Source organism: Acanthopagrus latus, chromosome 21, assembly GCF_904848185.1.
Source record: "Acanthopagrus latus isolate v.2019 chromosome 21, fAcaLat1.1, whole genome shotgun sequence".
Taxonomy (NCBI): Eukaryota; Metazoa; Chordata; class Actinopteri; order Spariformes; family Sparidae; genus Acanthopagrus; species Acanthopagrus latus.
This window is the reverse complement of record NC_051059.1, coordinates 18,591,309-18,607,595: the sequence shown is the minus strand read 5'-3', so window position 1 is coordinate 18,607,595 and position 16,287 is coordinate 18,591,309. Positions and strand designations below refer to the sequence as shown.

General features: G+C 41.1%; 1 protein-coding gene across 4 annotated transcripts in view; it reads right to left on the bottom strand.

The window, feature by feature from the left end:
• Positions 1 to 16,287, bottom strand: part of aqp4 (aquaporin 4) — a 70,219-nt gene that overhangs the window by 45,887 nt on the left and 8,045 nt on the right. For 2 of the 4 annotated variants that reach the window (XM_037084752.1, XM_037084755.1), the window contains exon 2: positions 12,294 to 12,521. The exons of the other annotated variants lie outside the window; for them this stretch is intronic. Coding sequence is in view for 1 of the 2 variants with exons in the window: in XM_037084755.1 (XP_036940650.1) it covers positions 12,294 to 12,298 (5 nt within the window). In the remaining variant the exon portion in view is untranslated. The remainder of the gene's footprint in view (positions 1 to 12,293; positions 12,522 to 16,287) is intronic. 4 annotated transcript variants of the gene reach the window in all.

Below are 16,287 nucleotides of genomic sequence, written 5' to 3'. Positions count from 1 at the left end.
CACACATCTGAGTGATATGAGTGATCTGGGATGAACTTTGATTTTTCAGAGCTGTCAGACGCCACCAGAGTTGTTTTTTGCCTCAGTTGTGTAAACAAATGCGGGCCGTAGACTCTCACAGAAGTATTTGATGTTCTTGTGCAATGTTGTTGAAGCGATGCACAAAACCGAACAGTCAGGCATCAGGAAAAATCTACAAAGATTCTACCTGCAAAAATATACAGTACACTCTCTGTGTCTTTGTGTTGCGGCTGTTATCTGAGATTAAAGGAAGAGTCATAGCGGAGAATGTTTAAATTCCATGTTGCCGAGTACAAAGGGAGAAACTACAAAGATCACACAGATGTTCAGGGGGGACTAAAAGAACGATTGTGTGTGTGAAAATGGATATGTCAAACATGCATTAAAACACTGTTGAATCATACTATGATGTGTCCCAGATGGGCAAAATTGCTGCTTTCTGATGTGAGGCTGAAAAAAGGACATTTTTTTGTCTGTCGGAGAAAGCAAAAGTACACTCTGACATTCTGGTTATATAACCAGAAACTTTTAATATCAAAGGAGACATGTTATGCTCATTTTTAAGTTCATAAATTGATTTAAATGTTTTCGTACGTAGAAAAACAGCATCAACTGTCCACACTGTCCTGTGCTGCAGCACTGTATTACCCCTCTGTCTGAAACGCTCTGTTTAGCACCTGTCTCTTTAAGGCCTCCTCCCAAATACAAAATCTGCTTTGATTGGTCAGCTCACACATGCCTGAGCCAGCACTACTCACCGTGTCTTCGTTCGGCTCGGTCATGTGTTCAGCCTCCATAAATTATTCAAATGTGTGACATGGTGACGTTGTGTGATGTAGCAAAGTCACAGAATTGAAAGCGGGACTACTGATGAGGCCTTTCACACACTTTAGGAACAGTGTTAACTGTAGGAGGAGCTCCTGTTGGTTCAGAATTTGCACTTTTTAATTTTCAAAATATTTTTACATGGACAAGAACAAACTGAAGCAATGGAAAAACAAAAAGTAATTATGACTAGACAAAAGTAATAATTCCCTTAATCCCATATTTGGGACAAGAAAAACCTGGTAATTCAAACCCCTACATACGTGATCAGAACAGTATCCAGGTCTCTGACTGTCTTGATCTATCACCATCTCAACCACTAAGGTTGTTATGTTTTGGTGTCTCTCCATGTTCAAATGAATGCAAGATCGCCCATTTTTTTTCTTCTGACAGATGCAGATGACTGCGACTGTAAAAGGACTCGAATAATGTTTGATTCCAAGTGTAACGTGATCAATGGCGGCGTTTCAGGAAGCAGATTTCATCCCGTGACGCTCACCAGCACTAATTAATGTGCCCCTTCTCCTGGCAGCGACACAACATTGACCTAATCCTGCTCATAATGCCACATTTTATTTGTCAGTGACCACAGTGGCGAAACATTCGCTGCATATTTTTCGCTTACATGGACGACTGGCAGACACAGCCGATGAGTCTGAATACTGAATATGATTCGCTCTGAAGCAAAATAGCACTCTGTTTTATTATTTACTCAGAGCTGCCAAAGAAATCTTGTTTTTTTTTTTTTTCAAACAAACCCAGACTCTTTAAGAAGAGAACGATTCCTAGGATCCCTGCTTGCTGGCTTATTAAACTTGTAATTTGTGCTATCAAAGCATGCACATGAATATCTATTGTGAGACGTAGTTTTTGCACGAAGTGACATGTCTCCAAGTACTGGCGCGCCTTGCAACACCGTCGTTTTTGTATCTAATAGCGCAGGAGACATGTCAAACTCTCCTTATTCCTGAATAAAAATGAGAAATTACAAGATGGGAATGAAGACAGTGTATGCATGAAAAGCGTAACAGAAGTCCAGCACTGTTAAATTTAATGTAGGTTACTTTTTTTTTTTTGTCTGTGCTAGTTTTAATATGCTGCGGTTCCTCATTACTGGCTTTGAATGTTCACTATTTTATGTCTGGTTAAATTTGACATATAACTGAGGAAGCCATGGGGTGATTTTTTTGCTGATGCTACACCACCACAAAATCTCTACTTCAACTAGTGTCCAATACATATCTGTCTTTGGTCCATACTCACTCATCTGAAAGACAGACTGGCTTCGAAAAGAAAACTTTTATTTTAGTGTTCTGTCTTTTTTTTTTTACGTTTCAAAGTTTGATGAGTCTACATTATTTATTCTGTTCCTCCTAACATGGCAATATATTGTATCTCAGATGATCTGCAAGCTGCAGATATTCCTCTTTTGTTCCAGTCTAAAAAAAATAAAAATAAAAAAAATAGCATGGCGCAGTGCAGAGTATCTGCATCTTAAATTTGTCAGTGCGTTAACAAGATGTGTGTCTAGTAAATATGTTTAATCAGCGGTGGGATGTGAAGTCGATGTGGGAATGCCTGAAACCTGCATTGTTTCTCATGGCCAGCAGGGGTTGACACCGGTTGCAAAGAGAAGTTTGGTTGCATGTAAACATATGAGAAAATGTTGTACTTCTCGCTTGATTTATCACCTCAGTAAACAGCTTCCATATGTGTTTATTGTCTCAGTCGCCAGTCTCAAGTCTTCCTCAATACACTGTGATGCTTCATTTGTAAATGATTGTCCAATTTAGATTAAAATAGACAATAAAGCAGGGTACATTTTAGGGCCTGGCTACCTTCTGATTGACAAGTTCCTACAGTAAGTCCTTGGTTTTTCATTCAGAGGCATAACGTTGCGTGTCCTCAACTAGCTCTATCCTCTTGCTCAAAGATGGCGATGGACGTAAGGCGAAATTAGACGCTTCAGTTATGTCCACAAACCACTAGGCGATGTCGCAGGGCATTAATGCTTAGGTAAAATCAACTTTTAGAAAGTTTTTGCCATGATGCATACTTCTTTCACCCTTTTTTTGGACTGCCTTTGTCACTCCAGACTGTATTTGAGTGACAAAATATTCATCCGCTTCTGTCAGAGGAAGCCTTTCTCCACCCTTCACATGCTTCTGTTATCAATTTCCCACAGTCATGCAGTCAAGATGCTTGACTTTCTTTTTTTTCTCCACACTGCATTGATCCCCTAGGAATTCAATTATGGCCTGCCCTGATCCAGTGGGAGGTCAGAAAGCAGTGTCAACAACTGTCTCTCGGGTACAGAACCGGGGTCCTGCTCAAGGACACCTCCACTGGTGGATGGTTTTTGCTCAGTGAAGCTTGAAACTTGGTTCACAGCTCAAGGAGGATGTAACTATTCTCATATCCTTGATGGATGAAAACTACAGTTAATGGAGATGCTTTTTTAAAAACAAACAAGAGCCTGGAAACCATCTCTAAATGATATACAGGAAACAGTATATAACAACCCATCGCTCTGCTCAGAGCGCGATAATCAAATTGTTGATCTCAAAAATAGACTCATTTTGCCTCACTTTTGTAGCTGTTTAGCTGATTGTCTGAACAGAACACAAACATGTAGGTTTCTACTTTAAACCTCACCAGGAAATTACCTTCCATGTGATGGGCCTGTTTCCAAGGGTTACATGTTCTCAAACCCCAGAATTATGTTCACATACAACTGCTCAGAATTATTAATCTATTTTCAGTGCTGATGTGAAACATGGAGTGATGGTCTTATGACAAAGATAACATGCACCTATATTTTGTTTGTCCAGCATCATGACATTTATTTTTCATAACCAATTGTGTGAATGTAATCTAAATCATCCTTCTATGCTGTGATAATGTAAATTGCGACGACCAACAACCTTTGTTTGACTTTAAGCAAGTTATCTATCTTCCAATCACACTACGGTTACTGAATGAATGATACACTATGCTGTACGCAGGGAAAAAATGTATTCCAGATGGCTTTACATGTTTTTTTCCTAATATATTCTGTAGAATCTATCTATGAAGCAAGGAATCTCTGTCCATCCATCCAAGGCATATCAGGAGAACTGTTCATCTGATCTTCTTCACACTTGGCAGGTGTGTTGTTGAGGATGAAAGACAGTGCACTGTCCAACTTGGTGCAATTTGGACATTTGACACATTCAGTATAAACACAGCTCAAATAAACAGCAGACGCCGTCCTCAAACACTAAGATACTCTGTCCACCCGGAAACTGTTAAAGAATTGGGGTACTGCTGAGTCAGGCAAGAGCTGTTTTTGTTTTGTGGAAACCAAGTCAACAGACATTTCTTCGGGTATTGTCACGTTGTGTGTTTGAGCTTCCAACCCGACCCGTTTTCTGTGGTATTAGGGGATGTTTCATTGACAGACAGTTCTATCGTTAATATGATTATTTTGTCCGGAAAACAGATTTCTTTTCAAAGCTGTGGATTCTTTGAATATTCATCAAATTAGAGTGTTTATTCAATGTCACTTGATGTTGGATGGATATGTTGCAGAAAGAGATGATGATGATGATGATGATGATGATGATATAAAAATCCAGAGACAGATGGGTGAGGTTATTTGAAGCTGAAGGCTGGAATTAACAATTTTATTTAACTAAGTATTCCTTTTCCACTGTCTCCTTTTTTTTCTTTTTAATGTCTAATCCTGAGAGGGAGTAAATTATTTCTAAATAATGATTAAATCTTTGTACAAAGATGATGCAGGATTAAGATTGTATTTATCATGTACTACTTTTTTAATAAATTGTTCTGTATTCAGGTTGTTGGGCCTGATGCTAACGGCTGTCATGATATATGTGTGTTTGTTTTATGATGTGTCCCGTTTGATTTCGTATTTGGTATTGTTTTAGAGGGATTTTGATGTTACGTTGGTTTTTGAGTTTCATTGTTTTTGATAATTAAAAAAAGAAACAAATAACACCACTCTGTGCAGCACGGCTCTGCTGACTGAAGCTGCAGGACTTTGAGCCGATTGTGAAATGGGGTTGTGTTCCAAAGATAAGCGGAAAACAGACTTTCCTCTCTCTAATCTTGAACATGCACCCACTACATGATTTTAAAATAATGGCACATCGCTCACTACAGATAAAGTTATTGTACTGAAGGGACCAATCCACCAACTCACATGAGATCTTACGGGGGAAGCAGACCTAAACAAAATTGATCGATTAGCTTACACAGGTTTTCTGTTCTTCAGCAGGAACTGGATGTGACATTTTTAAGTTTCTGTCAACAGTATGCTAGCTAATGCTAGCCTCAAGGGCTAGAATGTTTATCGTTTCTTGTTGGCACCTTCAGCTGCTGCAGGGATGTCCCTCGTATTGGTTGTTGTGGTCCAGTTTCTAAAGAATTCATGGAATCATCCAAATTTGAAATAAATATCAAAAAGAAATATCATGTTTTATATATTTGGGGGGGGGGGGGGGGGATGCAGATGACTGTGAGCCCTCAGACTGGATGTGTTAACCTTTTTCCAGTAATATGTGCTGAACATCCAGAAGTTGTATTGCTTAGTACCCAAGGAAAGCACAGTGTCAGGGCTAATTCTGTTTGATTGCGCCTTTCTCGAAAGTGGCAGGCAGAAATACCTCAGACCAACCAGTCGGCCTCCTTTTTCGAACAGCATGTTTGTGAACGTGCATGAACATAAAACGTGGGTGATGAGGCTGGTGTGTTTTTGACTGTCACACGCCTTTGAATGCCGCCACTGCTTCTCATCGCTTCAACATCACAGTGGTGTCAAAACCATCCGCTTCAAATAGCCGCATTAACTGCAATTTAATCAGGGCTCGGACTGCCTAACACTATTACTGCCCTAATTATTCTCAAAGTGCCTGGTGTGTGAACATGATCTGATCTTCAACAGAAACACGCAGAGGTTCTGGAAGTGCATAAAATCTTAAAGGAACTCGGCCTCTTCAGGGGATAGAGACTTAACGAGCTCAACAGCCTTTGAGTTGCCTGGAGACAGTGGCAGGGTTATAAAGCATTAAGGAAGGAAAAAATCAAGTCCCCCTGAACACGAGAAAGAAAAAAGACAGAAGCTGCAGAGATTCTGACTAAGCTGTGGGCGGTGGCTACAGAGGCTACGGGGCTGCTGAGGACAAATGGTGAAGGACCCTGAGGAAGGTGGTAAGATGTGAGATCAATTGGCAACATCGTTGACAACCACTGAGGCAGTGACATTTAGATAAAGCCCATTTAATGCCATACTCAGAGTTAAATCTTTAAGAAACAATTCCCTATAAGGTACTGTCAGAGTTGGAGGCTTAGAAACGACATTTCAATGTGACATGCTACTGTGCGGACCATTTCCTTTCTTAATTACAGAGTGAATCACAGCAGTATTTAATAATATGCGGTGTCAAGCACTGTCAAGAAGTATATTTCTATTACTAATCTCTCTTGAGTTTTTTTCTTTCCTCTGCTTTCTCTATGTCTTTAGCCTTCCCTTCCCTTCCCTTAACAAAAACTCGAGAACGTGACAGCTGTGTTGATGGGATTGTAAGGTTCTGTACTGCCCTTCAGGCGAAACCTTCCATTGTTCGGCACGTGTCGTTCTTCTTCCCTCCCTCTCTGATGGTTAACCTAAAAAGCCTTCTGTTGAAAAGTCAAATCCTCATTTGCCTCCCCCTCCTCGTAATTTTCTTTTCTTGTTACTCGGGAAGCTTGTAAAAGAATAATTTCATCAGGAGCAGCACGGCTCCAGGCATGTAAACAGGCGGGTCTCCATCCAAATATATCCCAAATTCTCATCTCAAAAAAAATTTTAAAAAAGGGGAATTTCGAAAAATTGCAAAAGAAAATGTGAATACGTGCTTGTTTCAATCTACTCCAGGAATCTGCAGGTGGTCGGAAAACCATTACGCCGCTGCAGAAGTGTAGGGCTTCATAGGATGATAAGCCAGTGGAACTTCAAACGGTGACGTAGGAAATGCTATGGAAATATGACATTTCTGTTTGTTTTATGTATTAATGCGAGGGAGGTTATCTCAGATCTGTGTGGGGTGATAGAGAGACAATCTGATGCTGTTTGTAGTCTCTTCAGAGGAGCTGAGGCTTCAGTCAGTGTGGAAACAGCCAATCGGTCATGTCAATTAAATGTGTCAGAACTTACACATGTATAGGTGATTCTGTCGACTTGAGCCAATGAATGTTTTAAAAAAAAGGCAAAAGATTAGTGTTTTCACAAAATTAAGGACATTTTCCATCAACCTTTTCTAATTTAGCGATACGACCATCAAAATATGTCGATGGATAGCCATGAAATTTTGTGCTGACATTCGTGGTCCTCAGAAGATGAATCCAAATGACTTGTTGCTGCACCTCCAATAACATATGTGGTTTTCAATGTTACGTCAAAAAAAAAAAAAACACTTTTAGATAGATGGCCATGAAATGTGGCACAAACCTTTACGTCTTTTCTTTGAATGAATGGTATGGAATGTGGCGTCACCATCAGGTCTGCCTGATACCTGTATTTTGAAAATGACTAAATGCTAGCATGATACTGCTAAACTAGTATGCTACACAAATGCCACTATACTTGCCTTTTAACTGTGTATTCACAAAATCAACCAGCTGCCATGTTAAAGTAATTTGTGTAGAACTAGATTTTTACACCAGCTCCTGAGTCCGTGGCAGTCTTGGACTCGCGGTGCTCATGGTACCAGTCTGTTGCCGGCCATTTCTACAAGCACATTCTTCTCTGTGCAGGAGCAATGACGAAATCGTACAAGTATGTGTAACTTGTCTTCAAAGAGTTCCACCATTGTCGTCTCTGCTGACTTACCCCGCCTCCACACTGCTACTGCATATTGCATCTCGCAAACATACAGCATCAATTTTTGAGGACGGCACAGCGACGCAAGGACACAAGAGGCAGCCATCATGCACACGAAAACATGTGCTCCAGCCTAAAAAAATTTGCAATATTCTAACTCAAATATCAACCTGAGAACACTGTTACTGTCAGTGTTGTGCTACTGTAGCGTTAGCTTTCAGCTCGAAGCTTGCTTCTCAGTGTCGTGCAGAGACACAGGCATGTCCGTCGACCCTCAGTCTTGTTCTATTATGTTTTCATTTATGTTTAAGGCCCATGGAAGAAGGCTAACTGCTGATACAAATCCTGGGGGTATTTTCTTCATTAAATTTTGCAGAGGTTGTCAGCCGCTGCTGTTGTTGAGCCTGTGCTCTCCTCCAAATCCCTGGAGAATCTGTTTGAGGACTGTAATTAAAGGTTTTTTTCAGAACTTGTTGATCTGCATTTGAATATTTTATAGGGTCAGTTTTAATGACAGCGTATTGTCTGAACAAAATGAGAGCAGTAAATCAGAGGGTGAAGAAAACCTTCTGGCTATGATTGTATAGTCCTGTCTTCCGGGAGAAAAACAAGGGAGAACCACAGACCTTAGCTAATTTGATTGGCATCTATTTTGATGGCTGCTGAAGTGTCCAGGTGCCCTCTTATCTAATTCTCTGTTCGGCTGGGAGGCTGGAGTCTATAATAGCCTCGTTATGGAAGCCTGTTAAATTCATTATGAAAGAAGGAAGCGAGAGCGACAGTGGGGGCAAGAGCTCAGTTGTTCTGACATTCCTCTGGCAGAGAATCTGCAGGGGGAATAGTGTTTCTCATTTTCATTAGATTTCACCAGACAACACCTCGCTTTTCGTGAGCAGTTAAAAAGATGAAATGCTATTTTGCACTTTTGCTGTGTCCTCTGCCCACACAGAGCTGCATCCAAGACGGTGTTGTTTTAGAAATGGAAACAAATAAATAAATGCATGAACTCGTGTTTTGTTTTTGAATATGCGGGAGGGGGGACTTTAATTCCTCAGTATCTGCTGCATGTAGCACAACTTTAACAGATGTTAGGCTTAGTAAATCACGCGGATGGAGCAAAATGGGACAGTTCTGTCGCTGAATACACGCCACAGTCCGCAGCACCTCCTGTCCCTGCAATAATTATCCTGGTTCCAACTGGATGAAGATGGCACACTGTCTTGCTGTTGGAAGTTTATGTTAGATTGAGTTTGACAAGTAAAAAAATCACATTCCTGCACTTTGGTCCTGACAGACACACTGTGCAGTACTGAAACTACTCAGACATCTCACACACACACACACACACACACACACACACACACACACACACACACACACACACACACACACACACACACACACACACCACTTCTTCACAGGATGCCAACATAAACATTGCAGAGATGCATCAAAGGTTTTGGATACAGAAAAATTATATAAAATTTGGACTTATTTATTCAAACTAAAATGTGAGTGTTGTATAATGTTAAAAAACTTGTGACAGCTTGTGTCAGAACTATGATTTTAACTTTAAAAACCTACTGCAATGTTGAACAGTCACAACAGCGTCAGGTGGTGATGTTCTCACCTTGTGGGTCTGTGTGTGTGTGTGTGTGTGTGTCTGTGTGTGTGTGTGTCATCGTGGCAAAACGTTGTCAAGGAGATACCTATAGTAGTGACAAGTGTGGTTTATTAGGCGTTCATACATCTGTCTGTCTGTCTGTTGACAGATTTTGTATGTGTGATGTCGTCAGAAACCCTGCAAGATGAAGACAAGAAACTTCTCGACTGAAGGCTGAGCACGAAGATGAGCGTGCTCAGACCCATGAGTACAGAATTCTGATGAAATAAGGTAGTGATGACTGCTGACTACTCATGGGTCTGAAGAGACCAAATAACTTGATGTTTGACCTGGGCATGGAACCATGCGTCCGGTGTTTTTTGCCTGATGCGAGCTCTCGTCGGGTGTTTCGCCATGTGTAACATCCACCGGGGATGATTTTTATTTTTGCCACAACCTAACCAAATATGCCCCAAGAGTGGAAATATTCTTTTTAAAAACCTGTAAGCAATACATTAATTAAGTCTAACCATTATAAAGTCAGAAAACCAAACTCTACTTGAACTCTGACATGAACTCTTGTCATACAAAAATCAGAGGTACGATCCACCTGAGCCAACTCATTATTCTGATAATTCACTAATTGGGCATCACCTTTCTTAAAGGTTTTCCAATGGAAGACTTCTCATAAAGCTACCAAAACAGTTTCACAAGGCAGAATATCTCCTTCTGTGCACATAGATGAGGTTAAACACACAAATTATTGAAAACAGTATGAACGCAGAGCCCGGGCTGAGAAGGACATCCTGCAAAACCACTCGCATCCGGCTCTAGTTTGACTGTGTATATGCAAAAAGGTCTGTATTATTTCTAACATCCATCGTTCTTGGAAGGGTCGAGTTATGTTTGTATGCAGGTCGCAATAGGATGCACATCCAGCTGGTCCAAGCACGCGTTAATTCCCAAGGAACGTCTTTGAGTTTTCCCACGTTGAATGCTACCGAGAAAACATATGTAAAAGGATTTGTGCATATTATACTATGGGGCAGGAGTGGCTGGGATTTGCAAGCTGAACATTAATTCTGTCATAAAATAGTCCAAGCGATGAATGAGTGGCAGTAATTCAAAAACTCAGCCCATACAATACATATGATCAGAGACCTTTAACTGACATGAGCAAAACCTTTTTTTTTTTTTGCTTCGTGCCTCATCAGGTTCAAGAAGGAATGTGTCAAACCAAAGGCTTAAATAAGAGAGAGCCCATCATCCCAGACACTCATTAGTGATATCAGCCAGATGTGCACGAACAGGCTTAATGACATGATGCGCGCAATAAAAATTAACACAAAGAAGGCATGTCACCAATTAGTAATTCCATAAAGAACCAATATGCCAGGCGCTCTCAGGAGCAATATATGTCAATCAGCAGCAAAGCAAGTTATCATTCCTCCATTATACTTTCACAACATTAAAGTTTGTGCAGGGAAGTATTTCTAATATCATACAGACTATTTTGCATCGACATTTGAATCCACACTGCAGCTGCACATGCAGCACACAAGCTGAGAGGAGTCATTAAGTCGGCCCGCAAAGCAAAATCTACACATCTAAGGCTTGATAACATTATCTTTTGCTGACATTAGGGAAACATTAACTACTGTCAGCGACTCACCACGTCAGGCTGTGAAGTGTACAGAATTAAGCAATGGCTGCATTTTATTGCCTGAATGTAATTTCTTCTCGTTCTATAAAAGGGCACATTACAAGGTTATTTTCTCTTTACGAAAGCACACAGTGTCAGTTTGAATTAAAAGATCTAGAGGAAGGGAGGGTCAGGTCTACTCACAGAACAGTCTTTCATCAGCGATCAGAAATGGGTCAGTCTTCTGTTGAGAGCGCCCCAGTGGCCGAATCAAAGAGAACCGGATAGTGTTGGAGGGTGCTCCGTTCTCAGTTGAGCTAAAGTTGTTTTTTTCAGAGCTGAAAGAGTTCAACCTCTGGATCATCCACATAGATCATGTGCACGCACGTTACGTTTCATCTCACCTCCTAACCGCTGAGCAGTTTGTGTGCTCGTAGCACCATGCAGTCACAAAATAAAGTAATCAATCCAACCCAAAAGCTTACACACTAGTCGCAGAGCATGTTTGTTCGGGGTATAATGTTAATTTAATAATCAATAGCACTGTGTTCATAGGGTGAGCTGGTGAGTTAACACTGATAACAATTTGTGCACACCTGGCATGTCCTGATCAGAATAAATCCATGTAGTGGCAGTCGAAGCAGGTTATTACCACCCATATTGAGGTTTCTTGTTAAGCGGCAGCCTCCAGTGACCACAGTCATAATAGAACATATTCAAACAGTAGCCATTTTCCTCTGACAACTCAGGGTGGGAAGATCAACTGCATTCAACCACTTCCTCACTAACATCCATGTGTGGTTGTGTTATAAGAAAGGCTTAAATTACCTCTTAAAAAAAGCAACACATATCTTGATCACGTTTCTTTAAGTTGAAAGTGAAACGCACTAGATGTAATCAAATGGTAATGTTAGCCAGGAAGTGTAGGAATTCTAACGTTAGCCAATAGGGTTATCAAATTTGTAGTTTTAACTCAAAACATGGCCAAATTTGCTTCCATATTTTCACTGGCCGATAACTTCTCAGTTGCCACTCAACCGGTAAGTGATGAAATCATGACAACGTGTCAGATTTCCTAAATGTATGACGAAGAAGAAAGGAAAATGGCTGCCGTGTGAGTGGGGACAGTTGCTGCAGCAAAGGGAGGAAGCAAAGCGAAGAAGTATGGTAAGTGAATAAGAAGGTGGTCGGGGATGGATGGCCCGGGTGTTCCACTCAGGCGACTGCTGTTCATGTCCTATGTGAATCCAAAAGTCAGCGTTGTGACACAAGTAGTGAAGTTACTTTAACCCAAAGCAAAAATGTATTCCTAAACCTAACCAAGTAGTTTTCTTACTTACAGCATACCACGAGCATACGATGAAGGTCCATTACGCCTGCCGCTGGTGCCCTGCAGCTGCCATGTTGTTATGGGAACCGTGATATAGCCATGTCATTTTGGGACTCACTGGCAGTCGCCCCATTCAGGTTTTTAAGGTGTGAGGATGTGTTGGCACACCAGATAACATGGTTCCACCTTCCGGGGGGGCTTTGTTCCTCTCCTCGTGTTTCCTGCGTTTCTCTCTATGCTGCATGTCAAAGAGAGGTTTGAAAATTTAAAAAGAAGGCTTGAATTTCTTCTGTAACAGAGAAGGGTTCATGTTATGCTCTAACAATTAGGAATAACCTCCCTATCTTTTGAGGTTTTTTTTTTTTTTTCACTTCACACATCACTGCCTTCCCACATACATTATGCTCCTATCCATTCCATTTTCAACAGTTAATTTCAGGCTCCTTTCAGCAGGCTCTTTCAGAATAGACTCACAGAATGTGTTGCCTATTGATCCATATGCAATAATAACCATCTCCAACATCCCTCAGACATTATCAACAAAATAGTTATGAAAGGGAGGCACAAGTGCTGAAATCAAACAGTGGCTCAGCTCTTTGTTCTGCAGCAACCCTCTTAACCTCCAAACACCAACTCACCCCGTCTCTCTTCCCTGCTCCGCTTTTTCTCTGCCCTGTCCAGCAAACGCATAACCTCTGCAGAATATCAATCAATCGGGCTGTAGCGTGCTTCATCATTTGGCCCTTCAAACTCAGCCTCCTCTACTTTCGCTCGAGCAATCAACTGATTGTTCTCCAGCCTCCTAAACCGTTCCTGAGTCACCCCACAGACTCTGGCTGAAATGTCAACCAAATTAGCAGCCAGACTACCCGCTACCGCATGGAGCTAACAACTGTGCAAGACAAAACAACTGCCCTACTACACCTCTGGCCATCAACAAAGTTCCTGACAGGTGGTTAATGTCAAAGGTGCATCTGTTTGAGAGTCCAAACAACTCCTCTGCCGCTACGGCGGCAGGAGCCTCCTCCATCTCTGCCTTTGTATGCACCCTGGTGTCTCTTTATTTGTACGTTTATTCCCATGCGGGGGTTGTTTGCAGTGCCCCCTGCATATTATTTATCACGCTGTTGTTTTTCTGTGCCTGCTTGCTATGTCGAAGCAGCAGGGGGGCATCCAAAAAGTGGAACCATACCGCCATGTCAGATTGTGTTGATGTCTGTAGTTGCAACACAGCACAGGTGCACCTGACAGGTAAAAATACTGTAGCCATATGTCATGATAATAAAGGTTATCTCTGTAAAATCAGAAATAAAAGCTGAGATGCGAGGCTCATGGGCAAACGTAGACTCATCATGCATTCCTGATCATTTTAAAAAGTAGTGAATATAACAGTTGTATAGCTGACGCTAAAGGCTTGATCTCCCTTGATTCTTAGCCTTGACCTAGGAAATAATAACAGTTCTCCACTGCAGGATCTCAGGCTCATTGTGGGCTTAGTAAGTACATGGTATAATCATTCACCCAACATGCTTTCAACGTATTCATTGAAATGTTAGAATCATTTTCTAAAACATCAAGGTACGTACAGAATATCTACAGTGATTCTGGTGTAGGTGTCAGTTGGACTTGACATGCCCGCATTTATCCTCGCACTCCTTTGTGCTGTGGTAATAATAGGCTGAAGGATGATAGGCCAACAAAGTGGCACATGTGGGTTCTTGTGCTCAAGTGCTCATGTCAAGGTCAAAACACACACACATACAAAAAAAAAAACACATAGGTCAGTCACATTCACACTAGTGAAACAGAGTTAACATTTGCACAGGATCAAACTGTGATATTTACCACTGTTGAAGGTTAGCTACATTCAAAATCATCTTCTTGACTTTTATTCAGCCTGAAGCAAGGTGAAAATCTGCCCTGCCTCCAACTACCAACCGTGAGAGAAAGGTTCCTGTTAGTACATATTCTATTTTTTTTTAGATTTCAAACATTTGTTAAAAAACAATGAGCCATCTATTCAGCTCTGCACAGTGTGAGTCCGGAGTCCTTGAGCATGATTTCAGCTAAAGGTGGGAACAAACCACAATGCTGTTTCATGTAGTGCTGATTTCTCTTGATTGATAAGAACTGCAGTCTTTTACTATTGATGCCAGTGCACCAAGTAGCAATGTTAATAATTCCTGATTAATAAAACGTGCACCAAATCCACACACTGAATGATTCAGCTGAATTAAGAAAGGCAGCGGCATTGTATTTTAATTCATTCTAGCCAGCAGGGACGCATTTACTTACTTGTTTATGATTGTGCCATAATTCTCAAAGGCCCGGTTCAACCCCCTCAATATGTCATGTTTAATCAGCAGTTCGCGCCATGAAAAAGATGTAGGCTGGTGCTTACCTAAGACAAATGGTCCCTCTTTACATCCCTTAACTTACACCCTTACAAGTCATAAGGCATATGAGGCTGCTGTTCCATGCTCTTCCATGTTTTCCACTGCCGTAAACAAAATTATCCTAAGGCATTTGTTCCCTGCCATAAAGTGTCTGACAATCTGTCCCGTATCGTGTTTCACACAAACAGCAATTTCTTGACAGTGCCTGCTTACAATGACAGCCGCGCTGCATAAAGATGGAAGCTACTGTCAGGATTCCAGTCCAAGGTAACCGTTTATGCTCCCCGCACAGCAGGGAAGAGGGGAAAACAGCTTTTCATGTTGCGTCTTTCATTCGGAGTTGTTCATTACTTTTTTCGATGATAGAACAACAAATTGGTGCTTTATGACGACAACAAACCCGTCTCGAGGTATTGAGTTCAATAACTCACCGGCATTGTTACTTGTCACAGCCCCATTTTAAGTACCTGCTACTGTAACTGTAATGCAGTTTGACGGAATCCAGTGAGTGGAGTGGGCTCCGATTTCAATTCAAACACTCCCTCGGTGTCCTTTTATTCCCTATATAGAATTATCCCCCAGCAGGACGACTTCAGGAACATTGGTTGAGTCCCTCTGGACAAATGTTTCATTGGTTCATCAAATCTGTCTCTCTTCTGCTAAAACAGCTGCGTCATCCATATGCTGTGCAGGCATACAGTCTTCTATAGATGCATTTAACGTGTAGACTGAATTTCAAAGATGCACATGTAGTGTTTTCATAATCTTTCTTTTATCGATATTTATGCCTATATATGAAACAGATTTCTACTGATCCAGGTGACTAGGTCACATCCTTTGTTTCTCTAATTTCTCCACATGTCTTCCCGTGATCCGACACTCTGATCTTGAAAGTCTCTCAGCAGGAAGAAAAGAGCCACGTGGCTCCTCAGGTCACATTTATTTATACAGCACCTTTTATGAGCAGACATCAGAAAATGCTATATAATAAAAAAGTTTCTGTTCAGATATGAGTGCCATGTGGCTCTTTGCCATCTGAGCACCATCATGCCTAAATTTATGGTCAAATTAATCTTTCATCCTGCTGATATTGTCTCGATCTCACATCAGAGCTGGAAGAAGTGTTCAAATCATTTACTTACGTAGCAATGCCACAGTGTAAAAGCACTCCATTACAAGTAAAAGTCCTGAATTCAAAACACAGAAGTAAAATTGCATAAGCAGCAAAGAAAAGGACTTAACGTACCAAAGTAAAAGTAGTTGTAAGGCAGAGGTCAGTGTTCTACTATTTTATAACTGGCAATATTATTGTTGTATTCATATGGAAGTGGTAGTTTAATGCTATGGTGAAGGTAAATCCAATAAGTACTTCATATTGTTTAATCTGTATCATGTTTCAGAAACTGAGCTGCCAGCTGCAGTTCCAGCAGGCCCAAAGTTTTTTCTGCTAGTACTCAGCTCAGTTAGCACCAGTAGCTGCAACGCAAAGGTTGCCAGCTAACTCCACGATATGAGGAACTCAAAGCACGTTAGCTCCAAGCTGCTATCCCTTAAAAGGAACGGAGCGACCAGTTTCCTCCATCACTGTTACTGCACAGCAAAGACACA